The sequence below is a fragment of the Danio aesculapii genome, chromosome 16 (genome assembly GCF_903798145.1).
Source record: "Danio aesculapii chromosome 16, fDanAes4.1, whole genome shotgun sequence".
Classification (NCBI taxonomy): Eukaryota; Metazoa; Chordata; class Actinopteri; order Cypriniformes; family Danionidae; genus Danio; species Danio aesculapii.
In genome coordinates, this window is record NC_079450.1 from 49562752 (window position 1) to 49587459 (window position 24708).

At 35.6% G+C, this 24708-nt stretch overlaps 3 protein-coding genes across 4 annotated transcripts in view; 2 read left to right on the forward strand and 1 right to left on the reverse strand.

Annotated features, from left to right (window-relative positions):
- The window catches only part of LOC130242870 (myelin basic protein-like), a 43807-nt gene extending 43111 nt beyond the window's left edge, over positions 1-696 (forward strand). For both annotated transcript variants that reach the window (XM_056474808.1, XM_056474809.1), the window contains exon 4: positions 410-696. In XM_056474808.1, the coding sequence (XP_056330783.1) occupies positions 410-696 (287 nt within the window). The remainder of the gene's footprint in view (positions 1-409) is intronic.
- Positions 672-22761, forward strand: LOC130242872 (myelin basic protein-like). Its single transcript, XM_056474810.1, has 5 exons — positions 672-887; positions 16283-16384; positions 16493-16519; positions 20815-20898; positions 22108-22761. Exons 1-5 carry the CDS (start codon positions 771-773, stop codon positions 22141-22143), a joined length of 366 nt encoding a protein of 121 aa, XP_056330785.1. The 5' UTR covers positions 672-770; the 3' UTR covers positions 22144-22761.
- Positions 22762-23985: 1224 nt separating this feature from the next.
- The window catches only part of LOC130242926 (zinc finger protein 236-like), a 77408-nt gene continuing 76685 nt past the window's right edge, over positions 23986-24708 (reverse strand). The window contains exon 31 of the mRNA XM_056474887.1: positions 23986-24622. Within this exon, the coding sequence (XP_056330862.1) occupies positions 24456-24622 (167 nt within the window). The 3' untranslated portion in view covers positions 23986-24455. The remainder of the gene's footprint in view (positions 24623-24708) is intronic.

Sequence of the window (24708 nt, forward strand, 5' to 3'; positions counted from 1 at the left end):
AGTTATTACAGTCACACTGTTTCCTTTGTCCTTCTACAATAACTTTGTGATTGGACAAAGAAGCACTGTAAAGAAACACTAGAATTCAGATTCTCTTGTGTTGCGTGGTACAGTTGCAGCTTTGTATTCTTGCACTGGGTTCAAACCTGACGACCTCCTGAGGAAGCACTGCTGTAGATCTGTAAATATTTTAACGTCAAAGGAAAAAACCTACAGCCATCAATGCTAATACAATAACCAGTGCAAGGTTATCGTAATTTCTCAGATTTAATACTAGAGGGTGACGATGCAATGGAATAGTTTTAAAGTGGACTTTGTTAGTCGAGGGGTGGGGTAGGTGATGACAATGATCTTACTGTGGACAGTCAGATAACTCCCGTTGTGTGTGTGTGTGTGTGTGTGTGTGCAGGACTGGGGGAGGCAGACCTCAACCAGAACAATGGCTGCTCCAGCAAGAGTCCAGTGGTGACTGACTCCATGAATGCTGAAGTACATCACAGCAGCTGGAACCAGCCGAACACAGTCGACCCTAATGCCTCGGGGCCACGCCCACATTTGGTCCGCCTCTTTTCGCGAGATGCCCCAGGTCGCGAGGACAACACCTTCAAAGACCGTCCCTCGGAGTCTGACGAGCTGCAGACTATCCACGAGCACGGCGGAGCCGGATCAGAGTGCGAGTCCGAGGGCACCGAGTAGAACTAGAACTTTCCTAACTCCAATTTCTGTGGGACAAAAAAGCACCGCTGCCGAGATTAGAGCAAACACTCAGTATGGCATCTGCAAGCTCTTCGCAGTCAACATTCAGGCTGGGCCGTACTAAGAAGAACCCTACCGTTATGGATCAGATCGGAAAGTTCTTCGGAGGGGAGAAAAAGAAGAAGGGGAAGGTGAGAATTTGAGCAGGCTTGGTTTCAATTTAGCATTCACTTGAGCCTTTACTACTGTTCTTTATTTGCTTGACCTGCAGTTATTGTTTGATTATTATCGGATCGCCACCAGTAAACGATTTGTGTCGTATTCTTTTTGTTTGTTTGTTTAGCACCTTTAATTTTTTGATATCTTAATAATCGAATACAAGCAAATCTATATTATCCAGTATTGAATATTTTGGTTTGTTATGGGATTTTTACTGTGATTCAGGGATTAAGGATGGAGTGTGAGAATTGTTTATAACAACGTGAATTTTATAAAATGTATTTGAGACAACTGTACAGGAACAAAATCTAGTGTTTTTACAACTTTTCACTGACAGTTCTGTGGTAACCAGCAAAAGATGGTACGCGTGGTATATTGTACAAAGAAACTCAATGGTACTATGTATAATACAACGAGAATTTCCACATATCTTGGAGCTTTTTCTTATGCGACTGATAAATATCATATATTTTATAGCCATTTTCGAATCTAAAGCTATCTTATAGCATCACCATGGCATTGAGGGAGCACCTCAGGGTTTTCCGTGGTACAAAATGAGGCAGTTGGTACCTAAAATGAATTTTTCATAGTTTTGGAAATGATCTTTAACAGTTATGCTTGCACAGTTATGCAATTTACAGAGCCTTAACCTTTACAACAAAAAAAAAAAAAATAGGGGGGGGTTTGGGAAAATGTGAAAAAGAGATCTCAGTGATGTACGTAATGTGACCTTATTTTAAAGTGCCAAATGATGGTTAAAAGCTAAACTTGCTGAATTGCTAACATGTGTTGTAGCATCTAACCTTTATTAAATAGTTTTAATATACCTAATATTTCATGAGGAACTATAATGTGACAATTGTCATAGTTCCAGGTGTATAACAGTTGATCTCAGACCTCCATTTTGCTGCTTCAACCAGACTTTTGAAAATGCCTCAGGTTAATCATCTCTCTCATGTAACAATGTGATCTGTAAGCGTTAATGCTTCACTAGTAACCCCTATAGATTGTGTTGTTTGTAACATTCTGTACGAGTTTGTGTAACCCAGAACAACCCTGAAGCTGTACCTAAGCCTGATCCTGTCTTTGAGCTTTTTTGACATTTGTTGCTTGATTAAAATATGTCTAACAACATGAACACTGACTTTTTGGTCTGTTTGTTTAGAAATTGCAAAAGCACCAAGGTAAAGTGTCGTTATAGCAATAGTTTAGCCAAAAATGACAATTCTGTCGCTATTTACTCACATTTGAACTGTTCTAAATCTTATTTGACCGCAAATAAGATTGTCTGATGGATGTTAGAAACCAGAAGGCATCGACATCTATAGTAGGAACGAAACATACCATGGAAGTCAATGGCTGCTGCTTTTCAACACTATTCAAAGTATCTTCTTTTGTGTTCAACAGAAGAAAGAAACTCAAACATGTTTGAAACAAGTGGAGGATGAGTAAATGATGAGCGAATTAGCCTTTTTGGGTGAAACATCAAGAGTTTTGTTCAATTTTCAAGTTTATTTGAATGGTGTATTTCCCAATGCGTGCAATTTTAAAGCCTCTTCACTGAAAGCCATATATATATATATATATATATATATATATATATATATATATATATATATATATATATATATATATATATATATATATATATATATATGTATATATATATATATATATATATATATATATATGTATATATATATATATATATATATATATATATATATATATATATATATGTATATATATATATATATATTAGTCTCTAATGCGTGAGGTTTTATTAAAGTTTGGACTCAGCGATCTATAATGTTGTCATAATCGATAATCCAAATTATTACAAATCCAGATATTAGTAAGTTTTAGTATGTGATGGGCTTAAAAAGTATAAGTAGCTACTATTATAACTAGTAATAATACAAATGAATATGCTGTGGGTACAAATGAACACCGAACAAGTTAATAATAGTACATTTTTACTGTATTGTGGCTGTTAAATATAGGTCAGATCAGTTTTAAAAATGTTCAGTTTCAGATTGGCATTGTTTAATACATCTTTTTATCAATATTCCGTTAAAACGAGCTGTTTGTTCATGGTAAATTTATTTGTGAAACTTTCAGCTTAGTCAGATAGATTCAAAAGGCTTCCTGCAAATGCAGTAAAAATGGTTGCCAGATGATTAACATTGAACTAACAAGCACTAGATCTAATTTTTCAATATCCGCAAAGCCTGTTGTTGTTAGAGGATTATGTGTAAATGCTGAAGACGAGGGTGTCAGAATGTTTTCAGTTTATGGGTCGCTATCAATGGAGTTGGCTCAGAACAGACAATTTTTTTCAAATATTAAAGTGCCCCTATTATGTTTTTTTTTTTTAATGCAGTGGTCCCTCTTTATTTGCAATTGGGTTCAAACCTGTTTAAACCTTGTTAAATAACCCGCAATAGGCGAAATCTGCTAAGTAGTCTGCTTTATTTTTTTTTTTTTACAATCATTATAGATGTTTTAAGGCTGTAAAACTCCTCACTACACACTTTTCTCAGACAGGCATTAACATTTTTCCTGCAGTCACTGATCCACAAAGCTGACTCCATCCTTCTGATGGTCTTGCTTACAACAGTTTTTGCATCTTTGTTGAAACTTCTTGCTGCTGTCATCCCCCCCCCCCCCTCCGCCCAATTCCTTTTATTATATTTTAACATATACAGTTGAAGTCAGAATTATTAGCCCCCTTTTGATTTATTTATTTATTTTTTATATTTCCCAAATGATGTTTAACAGCAAGGAAATTTTCACAGTATGTCTGATAATATTTATTCTTCTGGGGAAAGTCTTATTTGTTTTATTTCGGCTAGAATAAAAGCAGTTTTAAATATTTTAAAAACCATTTTAAGGTCAAAATTATTAGCCCCTTTAAGCTATATTTTTTCTTTTTTTACCCGATAGTCTACAGAACAAACCATCATTATAAAATAACTTGCCTAATTACCTCAACCTGCCTAGTTAATCCTTTAAATGTCAAGCTGTATAGAAGTGTCTTGAAAAATATCTAGTCAAATATTATTTACTGTCATCATGACAAAGATAAAATAAATCAGTTATTAGAAATGACTTATTAAAACTATTATGTTTAGAAATGTGTTGAAAAAAATCTTCTCTCCATTAACCAGAAATTGGGGAAAAAATAATCAGGGGGGGCCTTATAATTCTGACTTCAACTGTACATACACATTTCCATGTGCCAGATATAACATAAAGCAAACAAATTAACAAACAAAACAAAAGGCTTCTCAGTATTTTACATCAAAATACAATATCACTTCTTTTACTAAACTTCTAGTAAGGCATTTCCCAAAACACCACCTTTTAAAAACAACATAAAAGGTACCCAAACTCTATCAAAAATGATGTATTTATTTCTTAATATATAAATAAGTTTTTCCATTGACATGTTTGTTACTACCTCTTTCAGCCAACGGCCTATATTTGGTGCACATATACTTTTCCAATTTAAAGAAATAAGCTGTTTCGCTTGCAGAATACATACATTCATAAATATATGCTCTGTCTTTTTTACCTTAATCTCCTTGGGATATAAATGAAATAAAATATTAAAGGAGACATTGGTATATTAACCTCAAGAATCTTTACTATCATTTCTTTCACACCTTTCTAAAAGTTCTGTATTGCTGTTGTTGTCCTTATGTTATTCTCTCCTTCTTTATGTAACGAACCGAAGATTTACTTATTTTGTAATGGCGCCCTGCAGCCGCGTAACTTCTACATTTAGCATGTCCAAAAGTCAACTTCTTGTGCGATGGTTAGCATCTGTCACACTGCTAGCAGCCGAAGGTGTATGTAAATTTGGAAACCGGAACATATTCTGTACTGTACAGGACGCGGCACGGAGGACTACAGCCAATCAGGACGCAGAACACAATTTGCTAATCAGGATGCAGAACACAATGTGCTATAAAAAAGTCAGATTTCACTCAAAAAATCAGTGAAACTGCGAAAGGTGAACCGCATTATAGCGAGGGACGACTGTATTACCTATCATGCAGTGTGTAATGTAGCTGTTAAAAATGACTTTTTCCTGCTTGTTTAAACGACTTTTTAAAATAAGTTGAAACAACACAATTCTAAAGGTTTTTCTTGGGACAACTTGAATGTTTTACGTTCAATCAACTTAAACGTGTAAAAACGATTCAGTTAACTTAATCGATTTGTGTCAGGACAACCTTAAGGAATTGTGTGGAACCCAGGATTTTTTTTTTTTACAGTGAACGTAAAATGTCTTCAAAGTTTTAAAGATCGAAGTCCAAAAAACTGATTCATTCTGAACTCCTGAAATAAGTCGTCAGGAATTCCAGCTTCATTTCTTTATCGATCGACACTTTTTTTTTTCGACACTTATTTTTGTTTGTTCAAGCTACTTATTTAAAATGAGCTGAAACGACACAATTTTTGAGATTCTTTTGGGACAACTTGTTTTATGCTTAATCCACTTAAATTTGTTAAGTTAACTTAATAGATTTGTGTTGGAATGACATAAATGAATTGCGTGGAAACCCTGTATTTTTTTTTTACAGTGTATGTACACTATAAAAAGTGGTTAGTCACTTAAAGTGAGTAAACCAACTGCCTTAAAAGCAACAAGTTTACTTTACAAAAATATTGTAAGTAAACCCATTGTAACTTGGAACTGTTAAGTTGACTTAATTTTTATAGTTATGCTAATTGTACTCACTTTTTTAAAGTCAACAAATCACTTTTTAGTGTCAGACTATTTTAGCATGTCTGTTTTCAAATAATTACTGTAATTATTATAATATTACATATTTGGTGCTTCATTAAGTCTATAAAATCTACAATTACTGCTTGTATTGAATTTAGAAGACACACTGGAATCTGGAAGTCCAGATTTGTTTCACTGTATCTCATTTTGCTAGATACAGAAAAGCTGGAAAAAACTAATATAATAAAGGTGTATTGGAAAGAGTGATTAGTTTATACTTTTATTAAAAAAACAAAAAAACAAAAGTGAGTACAATTTGCATGATTATAAAAATTAAGGGTGCAGTATGCAAGTTTGACACCCAGTGATTGAACTAGGTATTGCACTCCTGGATCAAAACAAATGCAAGCGCAGGTTGCCAGATTGAGGACAAGAGCGAGTGATTTAAACCATGTTCTAAATAAAAGCAATGGCACCCGACAGAAGGAATATTTTCCATATTAAAAGGAGTTTTTGTCCTAACCAACACCTTGAATTGATTTATTAGAAACGGCTTCTATTTCTCACAGGTGAACAACGGAAAACTATAACAATGATCACCTCAGGTAAACCTCATGTGCTTTATTCAGTGTTAAATGCTAACAATGAGAGTTTAAATGCCATTTTACATGACATTTATTGCCATACTACTGAAAGCAGCAGCAGATAGTTCACCTAAAATAAACCGTTTGAAATTGAACTTTAGAACTAAACACGTGATTCAGCATGTACATTTAATAATGTTAAAGAGGGTTAATATGTATTTAATAGATAATAAACCTTACCATTTTGTGAGTGAGTGCAAAGTTTGTGCTTCTGAATGGCTGTATTTAAATTTCTGTCATGTTTTGTCTGGTGCAAACAGCCAAATTGCTCATCACTGCGTATCTCGTCACGAAGCGTGTTCTTAGGACACGCGGTTATAATGTAACCTGCTCACCTAATGTTTACATTTGGAATATTTATATTATTTGCTAATTAATAACCTCATGTGGAACTGAATCTGCTACTGTCCACCGGAGGTCACATTTCAGTAACAGACGCATGCTTTCAGAGCCTTTCTGAATGAATGAATGAACCAAACACACCTGATTCAGATCATCAACCCATTAACAGAGACTAAAAGACCCGTAATGGGTGTGACAGACAAAGGAGACATCTAAAGCCCAGTTTACACTAATGCGCTTTAGTTTTAAAACGGCGTTTTAGAACGAAAACGATCCATGTCCACACTGGCATTTCATCTAGCATTTCTGAACAGATCTCCGTCCACACTACACCGCTGAAAACGCACATCATGTGACCGCGCACACACTTTGGCGTGCGCTGCAACGTATGTGCACGTCTGAGCGGGTGCTTTGAGCACAGCTCCCTGGGTGAGAGCAGCGCATGTCGGACAGTTCATCAAGGGTCTTCTGCTGGATTTCATCTCACTATAGTTGTCAAACGAGATATTTAATTCATCTTGTCTCATCTAATATTGAATCTATTACATGTTCTTCGGTAACGTGTTTTGGCTGAGCGCAAAGAGAAGTTACTATATTAATTAATGCAACCACGTACACTGATTCTGCACATTTGACTGACTGCTTGCCTTTATTTCCTATATTGTGTAAACTTATTGTACGTTATACTTTTATAATAGCCATTATTTATTATTAAAACTGATATTCAGCAAAAGAGATGGGGTGTGTTTCATAGTTTTTCGCTGAAATTGAAAGGAGGCAGTTCTGTTATAGGCTCCGTTTTGTTAGAAATATGTATACAGTGAAGACGACGGTCATCTAAATATGAAGCTGCACGATACCTTAACATTTTTAGCGTCTGTTAAGTTAATATCAAAATGAAAACAGGCTGTTTCTCATATCATGTTTTCATTTTATTGTTAAGATGAAGCAACGTAGCCAGGATGATGCGAATGACGTTATAAAGTATACTGTTTTTCCTCGACGTGTCCTCAGGAGTATCTTGCGAAGTCTGAACTTATGGTAAGGGTGCAAGACTGAACTTTGTGCACTTAATATTGAGGAAAAAAACCTAGTCAAATAGGGGAATGTCTGCAGCCTCGCCTCCGTTTTCAGATGTCTCCGTTTTCCCTCATCCACACTGACACGGAACAGCAGCGTTTTAAAACGAAGACGCTCGAAAGGGCTCGAAAAATCCTGCGTAGTGTGGACGAAAGGTGTAATCGTAGCACAACTTACGCGTTTTAAAACTAAAATGTATTAGTGTAAACGGGGCCTAAAACATGCAGTGTTGGTGGTCCTACAGTAACGTGGTTGAGAAACACTGCATTAGTACATGCTGAACTATGATTCATGCTTTACAAGAATATTTAAACATTGTTAATGTTAGAAAATACATTAAATAACATTAACCTCCTAGGGCTTGTCCACATACGTAGACAGCACATTTTAGCTCTTAAGTGGCTATTTAAAATACTTTGAATGTTTTATATTTTGTTACAGACATACAGTGTCATCCTGCAACTGTTTTGCAGCATATAAAATGTCTCAAAACCTACTTTTAACTGTCCAAAATGGGCAAAAAATTACTCTCTGATAGTCATAACTTGTTCAAAAAATATGTACGTGCTATTAATGCATTGAAAAACTGTCAGGAAAAAGAGTTTTATGTAAATTCGGACCACGAGTCCACATATGTGGACATCATTTTTCTCTAAAAGTACATCATATCAAAAGATGATACTTAGGTTTTAATCTAATTAGGTTCCAATAAGCCCAAATAGCAGAAGGGAATAAAAATGCATGTTAAAAAAACACCTTGGGCATTAAGCGGTTAACTAATTACCATTATTCTAAAGTGTTACTGATTGATTACTGTGTACAGAGTTCTGAATGAAAGAAGCCTCCTGTTGAATATGAGAGTGACAGTTCCTTTCTGATATGCACTGTAAGCAAGTAGACCAATCAAAACTAGAGCATCTGACCAATCAGAGCAAAGCAGAGACTCTCAGAAAAAAAAAGAGGTGTTTTGGAAGAGAACATCTTCAAATAGTTTTAGACTCTGAGAAATTGATGATTTTAAATGTATGAGAAACCAAAAGAATTTCTGACCTTAGATGCAATAAACTTCCGTTTACAGCCTTTATAACTGGAAATTTGTGCTTCAATGGGTTTCAATAGCCTTTTGAGTGGATTACGGAGTGTTTTTGTGACACACAACTTTGAAAGGTGTGTATTAAAGCCGTTATAATCTGTCAGATTCAAGTGCGTGAGAAAAACGTTCTCCTAGTTCACATGTCTGCCGTCAGAAATACAGTGTGTGTGTGTGTGTTTTCCCTGGCCTGTCAGCTGTTAGCTCAGCAGCTCTTCACACACACACACACGCAATACTTCAGTGCATTATAGAGCAAACCAGATTACTAGCATGAAACTTAAAGGTATGTAAGTCATGCAATTTACAAAAATGACCAATAAAAGTCCGTTACTGATACTCTGCTGGCTGATTTGCGTGGTCATTCTAATCGTGAGCCGTTTGTTTCATTTAGTGTGTTGTATTCACCACGGTTTGTGTTTTTCTGTCATTTCAAAATGTCAATTTATTTTCACTTTGTCACAGTTATTAAATCAGTGTGTTAGTGGGACAGTGCAGGTGTCTTTAGCTATGACTAGGCTTCATTTAAACAGCAGAAGATGCCATCTGACAAAGAGGGGAAAATGTCTCACAGCAGTTGTTTTCCATCCTATTAGATCACATTTTTAAAATGATCAGTCCAGGAGGTGGTGCTGATCGACAACAGTATCAGTTTAAAGATGATAAATGCAAGTAAAATTAAAACTATGGTTTCAAAGCTGTCCAAATGTGACACACATCAGCTGACGACCGGAAGTTCTTAGCATTCTCCTTGGGCATACACGCAAAGCATAATGGGTAATTTGCGTTCCAAGAAAAAGGTCTAATAAGAAAGGACAATTTACAGATTTTTTTTCTTTTTGCCATCGTCACTCATGAATCTTTGAATTTACGTGTGTGGGGTTACAATAGAAATGTAAATTACCATAGAAATGTAAGAAATATAACTTGGTCGCATTGGTTGAAACGCCCTTTCACTGTAAACCGAGTTCTTACTCCTTTTGCTGTAGAAAATACAATATAAAGGGAATTGTAATTGTATTTTCAATAGGAAACTGATTTCTAGTAACAGTTGTATTTTTTTAAAAATCTGAATATTATTGAAGAAAAACAGCTGGAGAACCCCATATTTTTGGTCAAAGAGCCACATGTGGCTCCCGGGCCATAGGGTCCCTACCCCTGCAATAAACAATGATTAGCATTTTTTATGTGCCATTATAGAGGAACTTTACAAACTCGGGAGACCACAGACCTATAAGTTTGGTTTGGGGGTTTGGAAGCAGTGAAGTAATCACATAACTCTGTAATCACATTACTGACATTGCATAAATAAAGTCTATTTCAGGAAAAAAAAGCCTCAAATTGGGCTACATCCTTGTGGTGTAAATTTGCATAACCATATAATCTGGGCCACTGGACTTCCTGAGATGGACAGGGGGGCTAAATAGTAGATTAAAGAGATAGTTCACCCAAAAATTGTACATTTATTTACCTTTCATTCATTTTCCTTCTGCTTAGTCCCTTATTTGTCAGGGGTCACCACAGCGGAATGAACCACCAACTATTCCAGCATATGTTTCATGGAGTGGATGCCCTTCCAGCCGCAATCCAGTACTGTGAACCACCATATACTCACACACACACTATTGCCAATTTAGTTTATTCAATTCACCTATAGCGCATGTCTTTGGACTGTGGGGGAAACCGGAGCACCTGGAACTCGAACCAACGACCCTCTTGCTGTGAGACGACATTGCTAACCACTGAGCCACCATGCCGCACTTTACTTACCTTTCACTTCATTCATTCATTTTCTTTTTCGGCTTAGTCCCTTTATTAATCAGGGGTTGCCACAGCGGAATGAACCGCCAACTTATCCAACACATGTTTTACGCAGCGGATGCCCTTCCAGCCACAACACAACACTGGGAAACACCCACACACTCACATACATTACGGCTATTTTAGCTCATGCAATCCACCTATAGCGCATGTCTTTGGATTGTGAGGGAAACCGGAGCACCCGGAACTCAAACCAGCGACCCTTATGCTGTGAGACGACAGTGCTAACCACTGAGCCACCATGCCACACTTTACTTACCTTTCACTTGTTCCAAATAATCTTTGGAGAATTTTGGAAACTGGTAGCTATAGACGTCCTTATAATAAGGGTGTCAATGCTTACTAGATTACAACATTCTTTAAAATATCTTCTTTTGAAATTCATAAAGGTTTGAATCCACTTCAGGGTTAAAGGCATTTCCATTTTTGCCTGAACTATCCCTTTAAATCAGCCTGAGCTCCTGCAGTGTGAGCCCGGATTTAGCAAAGCAAATACACATCTTAATAACAGTGTAAAGCAGAATTTCCCAAGCCTGTTCCTGTAAGCCGACAAGTTGAATCAGGTGTGTTTTGTTAGGAAACATTCAAAAATGTGTACTAATGGTGTGTCTTCAGGAACAGGGTGGGGAAAAAGTGTGAAAGAACGCAAGGGGAAGTTACATTGAGCTGTGAGAGGAAACTGGAGATGCCATATTGAACATTTCAATACAAAATAGGCGGATGGAAACATAACTAAGCTCAGGCTTATGGTTCTCAGCTAAATGGTTCTCAGCTAAGCTAAAAATACAAGACATAACCTAACTGGTTCTCATGCATCAAGCTTGAACAGGTTACGTCTTGCATCAAAAAGGACCAACAATTGAATCTAATCTAACAGTATAATCAGCAAAATCCTATTCGAATTTAAGCTGGCTTCTTCTCCTTGGAGAAAGACATGTACTGTACTGCAATGGACCTGGCTGAGATCACAGAGTCTATGAAAGCATGGAGATCAATTTGGTAAAGGTCTTTCATCTTATTGATGAATGTCTGCACAAGGATCCTTCTAGCTGTTTAGATGTGTGTAGCAATCTCAGCTGCTTCAATCATGATGTGTTGGGCCATTGTTGACCATCAGCATTGAGCTCTTCACTGGCCACGAAGGGCCGTGTTGAAAATTGTGCTACTGTATGATCATAGTAATGTATCTGACTTTGATACCGTCTGGATTTGGTTAAGCAATTAACACACAGGTGCAACAAATCAACAATTAGAAAACAGATGTTTTTTGATTCATCTTATCATTGAATTGCACTGAAACTGTAAGCACTTTACACACCAACATGAATATTCAGCATTTAAATTTGGTGTTACACACATTGCAATTTGAACAAAAGGGTATTCAATGAGATGTATATTTTGTGTTATTTTTAATAATTAATTTGGTCGCATTACAAAGAAAAACATGCAAACAATAGGACTTACACTTTTAGGTCAACAACATAGAAAAAAAAAACATGAAAATCTTTCATTTTGTGTGATTCAAGGACTGATTGTGTTGTTAATCCACACTTAATTATATATAAAGAAAGAAAACAAATATTTACTGGAGTTATTAATTTTTGCTTTGTTTTTTTTTTTTTAATTTATTTTATAACCTATTAGATGACACATGCCATGGTGATATTCCAGGATGATAAAGCAGACTCAATGGGCTTAATTTGTGAAAGATGACTATATTTTCATACCTGAATTGATCAACAATTGATCTGAGCCCTTCAAACGTCTTTGGGATTTTCAGCTTTTTTTTTTTACTATGTTGTGTACAACAAATAAGCACAGAAGAATGTAAAGGATGTATTAGTCGTTTAGTCATGTAGGATTGTACAAGAATTTCATATATAAACTGAAATATGTATCATGCTGCAGTAGAAATATAGATATAAATCTGTAATTAGAATCTCAATCCTAAAAATCAAGCCACACTCTCCTTTTTTTAGCTCAATTTACATTTACATTTAGTCATTTAGCAGACGCTTTTATCCAAAGCGACTTACAAATGAGGACAAGGAAGCAATTTACACAACTATAAGAGCAGCAGTGAACAAGTGCTATAGACAAGTTTCAGGTGTGTCAAGTCTAAGAAGCTAAGCATTAGAATTATTATTATAATTTTTTTTTTTTTTTTGAGAGAGAGAGAGTACAGTTAGTGGTATAGCCAGAGAGGCAGTTACAGATTAGGAGGGAAAGTGGAGACTAAATAGTTGAGTTTTTAGTCGTTTCTTGAAGACAGCAAGTGACTCTGCCGTTCTGATGTAGTTAGGGAGTTCATTCCACCAACTGGGCAGATTGAATGTGAGAGTTCGGGAAAGTGATTTTTTGAATTGAATATAACAAGTTGCCACTACCAATAATCTTCATCCACCACTCATTTTACGAATCATGAAAAATAATGAGATGCTTAGTATTTTAATGTAAGAAGAATATGTGTGACAAATGTAAGCAGGACCATTTCTGGGGCCAAGAGCACTATTACTAGCAAACAACAAAAGGTGGTAAACATGATGTATTATTACTGAAAAATCATGATCTCCATGTTTAATCTCAGTTGGCCAGGTAAATTTTTTTATGTTTAAATATTAGTTGCCGGTGTTCTGTCGATTTGTCCTATTTTGTCAGATTGTCCTACCTCCTATTCAAAAAGTAGCACATTTTGATGACCCAATCTGCTACCCATCAGGGGGGCTACCCATCAGATTGTTCTACCAGCGTGAATGTTAATGTGGAGTAGTGTGATATGAAGCTGTAACATTGCCCTAACCTGTCTAATATCTAACGCCAACCTCAGAACCATTTAAATACAGTGTTGGTAGCATAATCTGATGGCTAGGATAAAATGTCAGGACACCGGGTGGAAGACCTTAAGTTTAAGTGATAAATAAAACCACAAGCGTCTTATAGAAGAATATTATACTTCAGCTCTGCATATTTGCACACAAGACATGTACAGTGGAAGTCAGAATTATTAGCCCCCCTTTGAATTTTTTTTTCTTTTTTACATATTTCCCAAATTATTTTTAACAGAGCAAGGAAATTTTCACAGTATGTCCGATAATATTTTTTCTTCTGGAGAAAGTCTTATTTGTTTTACTTCGGCTAGAATAAAAGCAGTTTTTAATTTATTATTAACCTTTTTAAGGTCATAATTATTAGCCCCTTTAAGCTATTTTTTTCCGATAGTCTACAGAACAAACTATCGTTATACAGTAACTTGCCTAATTACCCTAACCTGCCTAGTTAACCTAATTTACCTAGTTAAGCCTTTAAATGTTACTTTAAGCTGTATAGAAGTGTCTTGAAAAACATCTTGTAAAATATTATGTACTGGCAAATAATGGCAAAGATAAAATAAATCAGTTTAGAAATAAATCACATTAGAAATGAGTTATTAAAACTATTATGTTTAGAAATGTGTTGAAAAAAATCTTTGGAAATTGGAGAAAAAAAAATAAAAAGGGGGCCAAGAATTCAGGGGGGCTAATAATTCTGACCTCAACTGTATACACTAAAATCTAGAAAAGATGTCATCACGACAGGTAAGTTTTATCCTATTGATTTGAACAATTAGAAATGCTGATGTCGTTAAATGAATGACGTTACCAACATTACTCATTGTCAGTTACAGATTGGCAATTGTTTACAGGTTTATCAACTTTGCCCATTAAAATGAACCAGTCCAACTTTTATCAAACACACCAAAATAAACTAACCAAACTTTTTATTATTACTAGAAAGTTACTAACACTGACAGTTTGGTTATACAGCTCAAATGAGTACACCCCATTGTGAAAATTAATATTTTTATCCATTTCTCAGTGAATATAGTTAATATATTTTGGTGCATTTGAACAAAACAGATTTATTAAACTGATATATTAATTAAAATAATATTTGTCATCAAACATCTTTAAAAATTGAAAGATAATACATTTAAATTCATGCACATTTTTTGTTTCTATTGAATTTTGCTCTTTTTACAATATTATTTAATAGTTTTGCATACCATATAAATTTGGGTGTACTAATTTTGGACCGTTATCATAAGTTATTTTGTTAGATCAGCTCCAGATTTGGCTTCAGTACTGACTAAATTAATGTATTTGCATAAATATAATATTGTAAACCTTCCTATAGAAAATATGAATTTAAATGAGAGATTTGTGAGGGGTGTGCGCATATATGTTAAGCACCGTATGAGCTTGTCCAGCACCACATTACAACATCTCAAAATAAAACTCATCTCATTTAAACCCATCCAATCAATGTTTCTTTCTCACAATAAATTGGCATTACACAATAGTTCACTAGGAAGAATCTCTGCGTAAAAAGTGAGACAGGAATTGATACGATCGCAGGTGGGCTGTATTCTGACAACAAGAAAGTTGTGTGTGCGCTGATTTAAAAACAAAATAATCCCAGACAATTTTTTTTACCAATTACCAGACCTACTAAATATTTCTCAGGTATCTGAGCCTTTTTATGTCTTATATCGCCCTCCGATGGGCACTTTGGGGTGAAAACAATCATGGCCGCCGAATTGAAGTGTTGTTCCAAAACCAAAGTGCTCAAAACTGGCCCTTCTGAATTGAAGGATCTTGAAAATTATAACGAATGGAGACTTCTGGACACCCATGATCCTTTGCGCATGGATGTTGGTGTCCAACAGCATGTTTCATTCACAAGAGAATCATAAGTGAACATAAGAGAATATCGTTTTCAGAACTATTTGATATAAATCTTATACAGCATGTTTCATTTATAAGAGAATATAGTTTTCAGAACAATTTGTTAAAAATCTTATATAAATTTGCACACAAAAATTTATTTTATTTTTTTTACAATTTTTAAAGTTATCTGTCTGTTCTTCAGGTCAAAGCTAATCAGAATGCATTATAAGGGGTAAATGGATATTTATGTGATATTTTAAGTGTACACTATGTACATGTACTGCACATATACAGCAAAAAAACTGCGAGTAAAAATATATTGTTGATTTTTTTTATACGTACAATACCAAACATAGTTGTAGTGCAATCTGGCAACCCTACCACCTATGGTAATGTAAGTGTTTGTAATAAAACTGAATCAAAATTCATTGATTTTCTTTCGGCTTAGTCCCTTAATTGACCAGGGGTCGCCACAGTGGATACTGCCCTGCTAAAAAAACAGCTGGTAAAGTGTGGTTTGAAGCTGGTATACTGGTTTCAATGCTTGCATTAAAACCAGCAAGACGAGCATTGAGACCACCATTGAAACCAGCAAGACCAGCATAAAAACATACCTTACCAGCATATACTGTTTTTTTCAGCAGGGTGGAAATTCGTAAGTCATTTTTTGTCAATAGAAATCTGTCTCAGCAGCATTGAACAAATAATTCAAGTAATAAAACATAACTAAAGACTTTAAGTAATGAAGACTAATCGTTATATAATGTCAGCTAGTAAATATCCTCAAGCTAAATTACATTAAATAAATGAAGTAAACTACAATGAAAAAAACTCACTTTAACTTATGTTAGAGAGTCTATTTTGTTTGAAATTCTAAACCCAATCTTTTATTTTGAATGTGATGAAATGCTGAAATGTCAGAAATGTGGTCTGGTCTTCATCGCAGGGGTCTTTTCGTGGTGGTTTATCCTCGTCGCCCCAGAGATCGAGCGCATCTCCTCGTCGCCGCCCAGATGAGAACGCGGTCATGCACTTTCTCAGAACCATTGTTCGTATTTCTCTCTTTCTTCTCTTTCTCTATATTCAATCTGCCATAAAATGTATTATTATTTTTTTTTTGATGATTCTCATTGTAGTTTCCCTTTTTTCTAATTAGGTTTCTCCCTCTACCCCCAAATCTAGGGTAAGTCTCAATCTTCTGACGTTAAAATTATTCGAGAAAATGACAGAAAATGAGATATGCTGACTCATATTTTTAATCCCACTGCGTAACGGATTCCCTGTTTGTCACATATACACTGTTGTTTATAAAATAATTCAGGATTGAGGCACCATGTAGGGCTTAAATCAAACATCACTCACAAAGAAACACTTGCCTATAGACGAATGACCATGTTTGTAAACATTCAGAATGCGCGCGCAGGGAGGTGGCAGATAAAAAACGAGAGTTCTAGTATTTACAGCTAGGGAATGACATCCGATGCGGTACAGAGTTTGTTGTTGTCTTAGAAATAAGATATATTGATTACATATTGTATATATTATTTACATAATGCTTTCAGAGTATTATAACAGCTTGTCACCAGTGATAAGCACAGTGATTCGGCAAAATTAACGTTAAAGTGAGCGGCATTCGTCTGACAGGTCCATTTGCGATAGCACAGTCCCAATGGATATTGGAAAAGACGAAATGACCAAGCATCCAGCCCCAATTATAAAATCTCATTGAAGCTCCAAGTGTTTAACAAGATGTGGTCATGTGCAATAAATAATGTTCCATGATTACCAGATTCAAAACTATGTAGTGCTAAAAACCGAGGTTCTGCCTAGCTAAAGACAAGGAAAGAAGACAGAGCTAACGTTATACAAGGCCTGGGTAATCATCAGCAAGCAAAACCACTGCATTCTGACAGGAGGTAAAGTTGGTTTTATATTCGCACATTCGGACTTTCTCCTTAATAATTCATAAAAGTATTATTGGCAAACTCTAAATATTGAAATCATATTAGGAGCCATTGACTATGAAAGTGCAACATTGTTCACAGTCAAATAAACAGTGTTAATGGTGTTTTCAAGTCACACTTGCAGGTTATTTCAGACCGAATATTCAAAGTGCCGTGGTAAACAATATAGGGAGTGTGTCACAAGTTGTCACTGAATGAATGTGTGAATATAAAACCAACTTTACCTTAATAACTTAGGCTTTCACGTTTAATTCAGCATTCAGTGTCCGCAGTTTAACTAACCATATGTAACCGTTTTTGCTGAAATCATTTCTGCAATCAAAAGAGTCCAGCATTTTTAATTAGGTCGTCTTAATTATGTTAAGTTTTTGGCATTTGGCCTACTGCACAACACGACATGTTTACTATTGCCACCGGTCTCTTTTTGCAACCGGGGACCGGTGTGACGTCATGTGTGACGTAGGTTGGTAATTCGTCTATGCACTTTAAATAAAAATTTATAATACTAAATTCTCAAACAAGCATATGAAATAGAATGAATAGTATGAAACAGTTACACAGTGTTTTAACCACACGCGAACAAACGTGACGAGACACAAAAGCCAACACAATCTCACAGCAATTCATAACTTTTTGATTCAGCGGCTAATTCGTACGATCTCATTCGTACGATTTGCTCATTCCCCAATGCCGATTGGGTTTAGGGGCGGGGTTTAGTGCCACGCCTCCTTTTTAAAAATCTTACATTTTCGTACGACTGAACTCGTACGAATTCGCACTAAACTGACAGAATGTAAAATAGTTACATTTCCTCATGAGATCAGGCTGCAATGGCAATATTTAAATAGCTATCAGCCTCACTCCCAATGAAATGGTAAGGGTTATAATCTAATTAATACATGTTAAACCAATATAACAGTATTCGAAGTACATAGTAAGAGTACTGATATTGTAGGTTTGCACGGTATCACTGACTTTAATTTTCAAACGCTTTTTTCCCGTGGTCTGAGGTAAATTAACTGCTTCTGCGTTAAATATTATAGCAATAAATGTCACGTAAAATGATATTCAAGCTCACATTTGTAACATTTAACACTGAATAAAGCACATCATCTGTACCTGAGGTTTTTGTGGTTGTTTTGCTGTGACGTCGCAGAAATAAAAGCTGTTTCTAAAATAGAAATTTCATGCGTCGCCATCACACATGGTTAGGACAAATCGTTTAACATGAAAAAGATACTTTTATCACTTCGCGCACGCTGCGTCGCATGTAATTAGGTATTGCAGTGTTTCCAACACAATCTCATGGAAATTCCTAACTTTTTGATTTAGTGGGTAATTCCTATGAATTCGTACAATCACATTCATACAATTTAGTACAATTTGCTGATCCCCCAATGACAGTAGGGTTTAGGGGCGAGGCTGGGTGCCAATTCTCCTTTTAAAATCGTACATTTTCATATGACTGAACTCACACGAATTTGTATGAATTTGCCTCTAAACGATTTTCACAGAATCACTGAAAATGTTTTTTTTTTGGTCTGAGGTAAATTAACTGCTTCGGCATTAAATAGTATAGCAATAAATGTCATGTAAAATAGAATTCAAGCTCACATTAATAGCATTTATCACTGAATAAAGCGCATCATCTGTACCTGAGGTGACACTGTTTTTGCAGTTTATCCTGTTTTAAAATTAAAGCTGTTTCTAAAGTAGAAATTTAGCGCGTCGACATTGCAAATAGTTAGGACAACTTGTTTTAACATAAAAAAGATACTTTTATCATGTGTTGTGACGCCGCGTCGCATGTAGTTAGGTGTTACAGTGCTTCTTGCTATTCAGGCTACCTTGCGCTATAAAATCGCATTTATTAAATTATTGTGTTTAATGCTATATACAAAAATGTTGCTTACATTTATTAAACTCTCAAACTTAGAAATTATTTAACACTTGGGCATACATACCAAAATATTCCTCAAACTAAGTAAAAACTTACCTTAATTGTCACACTTGAGGTTTGGGTTGATAAACTAGTTCTTCCAATGTTTCATTATTGGACATGGGCTTAAAACTACATATTAAAATCAATATAATTGTTCAATCATTGAGGGAAGTAAGCCAGTCTGAAATTTTCTTCTAAAATTAGCATTTTTTTTCCACAGGCTCTTGTGTGTAGGTTCAATAATTTCACATTTATGGGAAAGAAGAGGTTCTTGCCATTGCCTTTAAAGTAAAATAACTGAACATAGACATGGAAGGCTGAGAAAAATGCTCTTTTCAGAAGATTTCAGATTGATTCACTTTCAGATGAAGAGATTTTGAGCATTTTAGCAAACGAGCCTTCTAAAATGCTTTCCCCCCCCCCATATTATTCATTTAAAATCACCTCATTCACAAATCACAAAATGGAATCCAATTTTGTGATTTGAGAATGAGGTGATTTTACTTGCATATTATGGAAAAAAGCAGTATAATATGTAACTTTGACAATTTCTTCAATTCAAATCAATTCATCTTTGTTTGTATAACGCTTTTCACAATTACTGTTCCAAAGCAGCTTTACAAAAGGTGCACATTATTCAGTCAAAACGTATAAAAGATGAATCACTCTCTGGCCATCTGAGATTTTGGTAGGATACAGCGGTTATGATCATGATTTTTTGGTATTGTTGGGTATGATTTTTCATATTTCAGGATTGTTTACCTGTGCATGGGATAGAGGATTTGTACTTGAAATTAATGACTTAATGAATTAACTTAAAAGCACATCAACCTGCTTTGCTTTTCATACATGTGGTTCCATTTAATGATCATTTATAATGTCCATTTATTATTTGATTTGATTCATAATTGATCTTCTTCAGTCTTCATTGAAACAGAAAAATCACAGTTAACCTATCCTTACATAGCAATAAAACTATAGGCAATGTTGTATTTCTACATCTGATCTCACCTTATCATCTACTTATAATTACTTATTTTATTTATAAATACTTTTTCATTTTTAGACCTGCAATATGAAAATGTTTCAAAGAGCGTCTTGTAGTTTGTTTCTTGTTGTTTGTTAATTAAATGACACATTAAGGTTCCTGGTTTGGTTTGCATTCACACTTAAATTTAAAGACCAAAACAACATACGATTAAATATAATATGATGAAATATAATATAAGATTTATTTTGGAGATGCAACAAAATGTAGGCAATCCCGCAATTCTGAAATCACCAATGTGTTGAACTGTAATCTGCAACACTGTGACTGTAGGACAAGGAAAAAATCGGACCTTTTTATGGGCACATCTTGAGACACTGTGTCCAGTGTCTTGGTCATTGTTCATATTTCAGTCAAACGACAACAGAGTCACTTTGGAAATGGACAGAGATCAATGTCTTTAGATTTCTTGAATAAGCATTCGCCCTAAATAAAATAAACTACAAAGCAATTGAAGCAAACCTTCCAAGTATGAACATATAAACAACGACAGTATCCCACAACCCTGTGTGTTTTATCAACAGAGAGAGCAGAAATCACAGAGCTCTACTAAAGGACAAAAGGGACGTGGAGAGAGTCAAGGCACCCTAACTCGGATCTTCAAAATGGTAACTATTAATAAAACAAACATCTAAAACTGTAAAAAAAGAAAAAAAAAGCCGGTGATTTCAATGATAAAAAAACGTAAAAGTGCTACAGTAGAAATCCGTAACCTGGATAACAGTAAGATTGCTTAATATATACAATGAATAACCAAAAATATTGACTTATCCCACAGTTCTCTGCATGACATTTCACTTTTTATGCTTTTTTGTTGACATTAGGGTTCTTTATAGCTTTTTCCCATCAGTTTAGAGTCACATTAGAGTTTTATGTTGCATCAAATGTTAATCATAAATTATATTTATTCCGTTATTTTAATTTTATATCTGTTACCATGATAGTGTTTTGTAGTTGTGTGAATGGCACTGAATGTCTTCTTTATATAAGACTCAATATATTTCTCTGCTTGTGGGAAAAGTTATTTGATAACAACAACAACAACAACGTTTATTTATAAAGCACATTTACCCTGCTGAAAAAACAGCTTAAACCAACCTGAGCCCCCAGCCCGATTTAGAGAGGTTTTGGCCATTTCCAGCCTGGTCTTAGCTGGTCAGGCTGGGAGATGACCAGTTAAAACCAGCTTGACCAGCCAAACTAGCCTGGGAGCCCAGCCAAAACCAGCTATGTCCAGCTTAAACCAGGTCAAGCTGGTTTTAGCTGGTCATTTTCCAGCCTGACCAGCTAAGACTAGGCTGGAAATGGCTGGAAACCAGCCTGGAAATGGCCAAACCCCCTCTAAAACCAGACTGGACAACCAGTTAAAACCAGCCAGCCACTTTAGGCTGGTTTGAGCTGTTTTTTCAGCAAGGTAAACACAATAAAATCTATCCAAAGTGGTGTACAAATGTACAAACAGATCTAAGCTATGAAACTACAACAGTATCTACACACATGTAAAAGCTAAAGAATAAAAATAGTGTTTAAGTCTTGATTTAAAAATGTCCTGGGATATATATTGACCATCTCATAACTATATGTTTGTGTATATTCTGTGTAACAAAGGATATGACGTGTAGATGTCGCACTTCAAAACATTGGTGTATAAACGTTATAATTTAATGAAATAAGGTTGTTTTACGTTAAAATTATACATTTTGAATTGTATTTTAATGGTAAAATACTGGCAACCACAACTGCCGGTTTATTACTGTTAATTCAACGGATATTTTCTGTCAGTAACAGTTACCTCACGCTCGTTGTCTCTTTTCCAGGGAGGAAGCCAGTCTACTTCATCTTCCAAGCGTTGAAACCTCATTACCTTTTCCCATCAAGAAAAAGAGGAGAAAGACAAAAGATGAATGAAAAAGTTATCTTTCTAATACATTAATAACGACTCAAAAGAAGCTTTTGCTTTGATATGGTAGAATACAATCTGTGTCTTTTGAATTATTCCTGTTTGGTCTCGTCAAACTCGCATGTGTCTATAATCTTTGTCCCGTCTCTGTCGTGTCAAATATGTATGGATTCAAAAATGCTTACATTGACACGGCTTACTGTAAGTGCAGGCATGTTGTGAATTAAATCTCAAACGTGTTTTTGTGTAAACCCAAAGAACACTCTTTCCTTTACAGAGTGATGGGGTTTTTGCGAGGACGTGCTCTGCATCGCATAATTCATTAAACGTATCATGAACGTGCTGACGCATCAACAAACAGATATAGTTTTCTAATGAATTTAGTAAGTGTGTATTTACTGCACCTCATTTGTATATTGACTGATTCTGTGCTCTTCGCTCATCATAGTCTGAACCTTCACTTCTATTCATATAAAACAAGCGGAAAAAGGGTTCTTATTTAACTGATGAAATTGTATTTTATGTTTGTTACTCCTAATTATTGCAGACAATTAAAAACATGCAAAAAGTTGTCGTGCTTAGTTTTTTTTCCTATTAAAAATCAGTTTTGAAAATATTTCAGAAGTTTAAGATGAGAGGTAGAACGAATGAAAGGTTTGGTTCACCCCAAAATGAATTTAATGTTATTATTTACTCACCGGGGTGTCACGGTGGCGCACGATCGCCTCACATGTGCTATAGGTGAATTGAATAAGCCTAATTGACCGTGGTGTATGTGTGTGAATGCAAGAGTGTATGGGTGTTTCCCAGTGTTGAGTTGCGGCTGGAAGGGCATCCGCTGAGTAAAACATACGCTGGATAAGTTGGCGGTTCATTCCGCTGTGGCGATCCCTGATTAATAAAGGGACTGAGCCGAAAAGAAAAAGAATGAATGAATAATAACTCACCCTCATGTTGTTCCAAGCTTCCATTCATCTTCGTAACTTCATAAGTCTCGATTTCTGCTGTGACATTCGGATGGTAGGGTCAGAATGTGGTGTCAACAACTTGAAAGCATGGATCCATCCTGCCTTGTATCAACAGTTCAGGCTGGTGCTGGTGGTGTAATGGTGTGGAGAATATTTTCTTGGCACACTTTGGGCCCTTTAGTACCAATTGAGCTTCGTATAAACACCACAGCCTACCTGAGTATTGTTGCTGACCATGTCCATCCCTTTATGACCACAGTGTACCCATCTTCTTATGGCTACTTCCAGCAGAATAATGCACCATGTCATAAAGCGTGAATCATCTCAGACTGGTTTCTTGAACATGACAATGAGTTCACTGTACGCAAATGGCCTCCACAATCACCAGATCTCAATCCAATCGAGCACTTTTGGGATGTGGAGGAACGGGAGATTCACATCATGGATGTGCAGCCGACAAATCTACAGAATCTGCGTGATGCTATCATGTCAATATGGAGCAAAATCTCTGAGGAATACTTCCAGTACCTTGTTGAATCTATGCCATGAAGCATTAAGGCAGTTCTGAAGACAAAATGGGGTCCAACCCGGTACTAGTAAGGTGTACCTAATAAAGTGGCCGGTGAGTGTACATTGGTACAAATTTAGTCTTTTATTATAATTATCATCAGTGACTGAATGAGGAACATTTTCAAAGTTTTGTCTCTGTGCTTATTCATATGCTCCATAAATAAATCCATCTATTCATATAAACAAAATTAAAGGCTATAGTTGCAGAAATAAAGTCAAACGTTCTGAGAAAAAAAGAGAACATTTATTCTTAAATATTTTGCATCTTACAAAAAAATGTGTGCCAAAATCGGTTCATTCCTATAAAACAGATTTACCCAAGATTACTGGGGATCTAATAAGCAGTTCTACAGCTCTAGTACAATAGATTTATACAGTCTGACACACTGACAACGGCAGACAGCAATGTCTAGATAGGTGCTTTAGTTGAACCACAGATAGAGATACAAACGAAAACTATACACTGTCTCTTTCATTACACAATTACAATCTTTACTTTAGCAGTGACGAATATGGCTCTATCAAAAAGTCCTTAACTTAAAGCGTATTTAAAAGCTGAACTTGCAAACATCAAGTTCTGTCTTCCACTGGGTTATGTATAATTCATTATGCAATAGAAATCATTCACATAAATAAATCCATGACTTTGAAATGCAAGTCACACTCAGTGAACTAAAAAAAACTAAAGTAACATGTCAAACTATAAGCCAATGATAAGTGAAGGTGTTCATGGGAAGACGGTGGGAATGCGGCACTGCCAGTCTCCTGAAGACTCCTGTCCAACCTCCTCCAGATCCAGGGCCGAGCGAGACTCTCTGCCCTCCTGGGATGAAGCTTGCTGGGAATCGGAGTCAGAATCATGGTCCAGCACCACTTCGACTTCCTCTGTTTTTCCTGTTGATGGAAACACAAAAGTTAAAAACTGAAAGTGTTCATTGTCGTTGATATGTATTTATTCACATGCACACACACACACACAC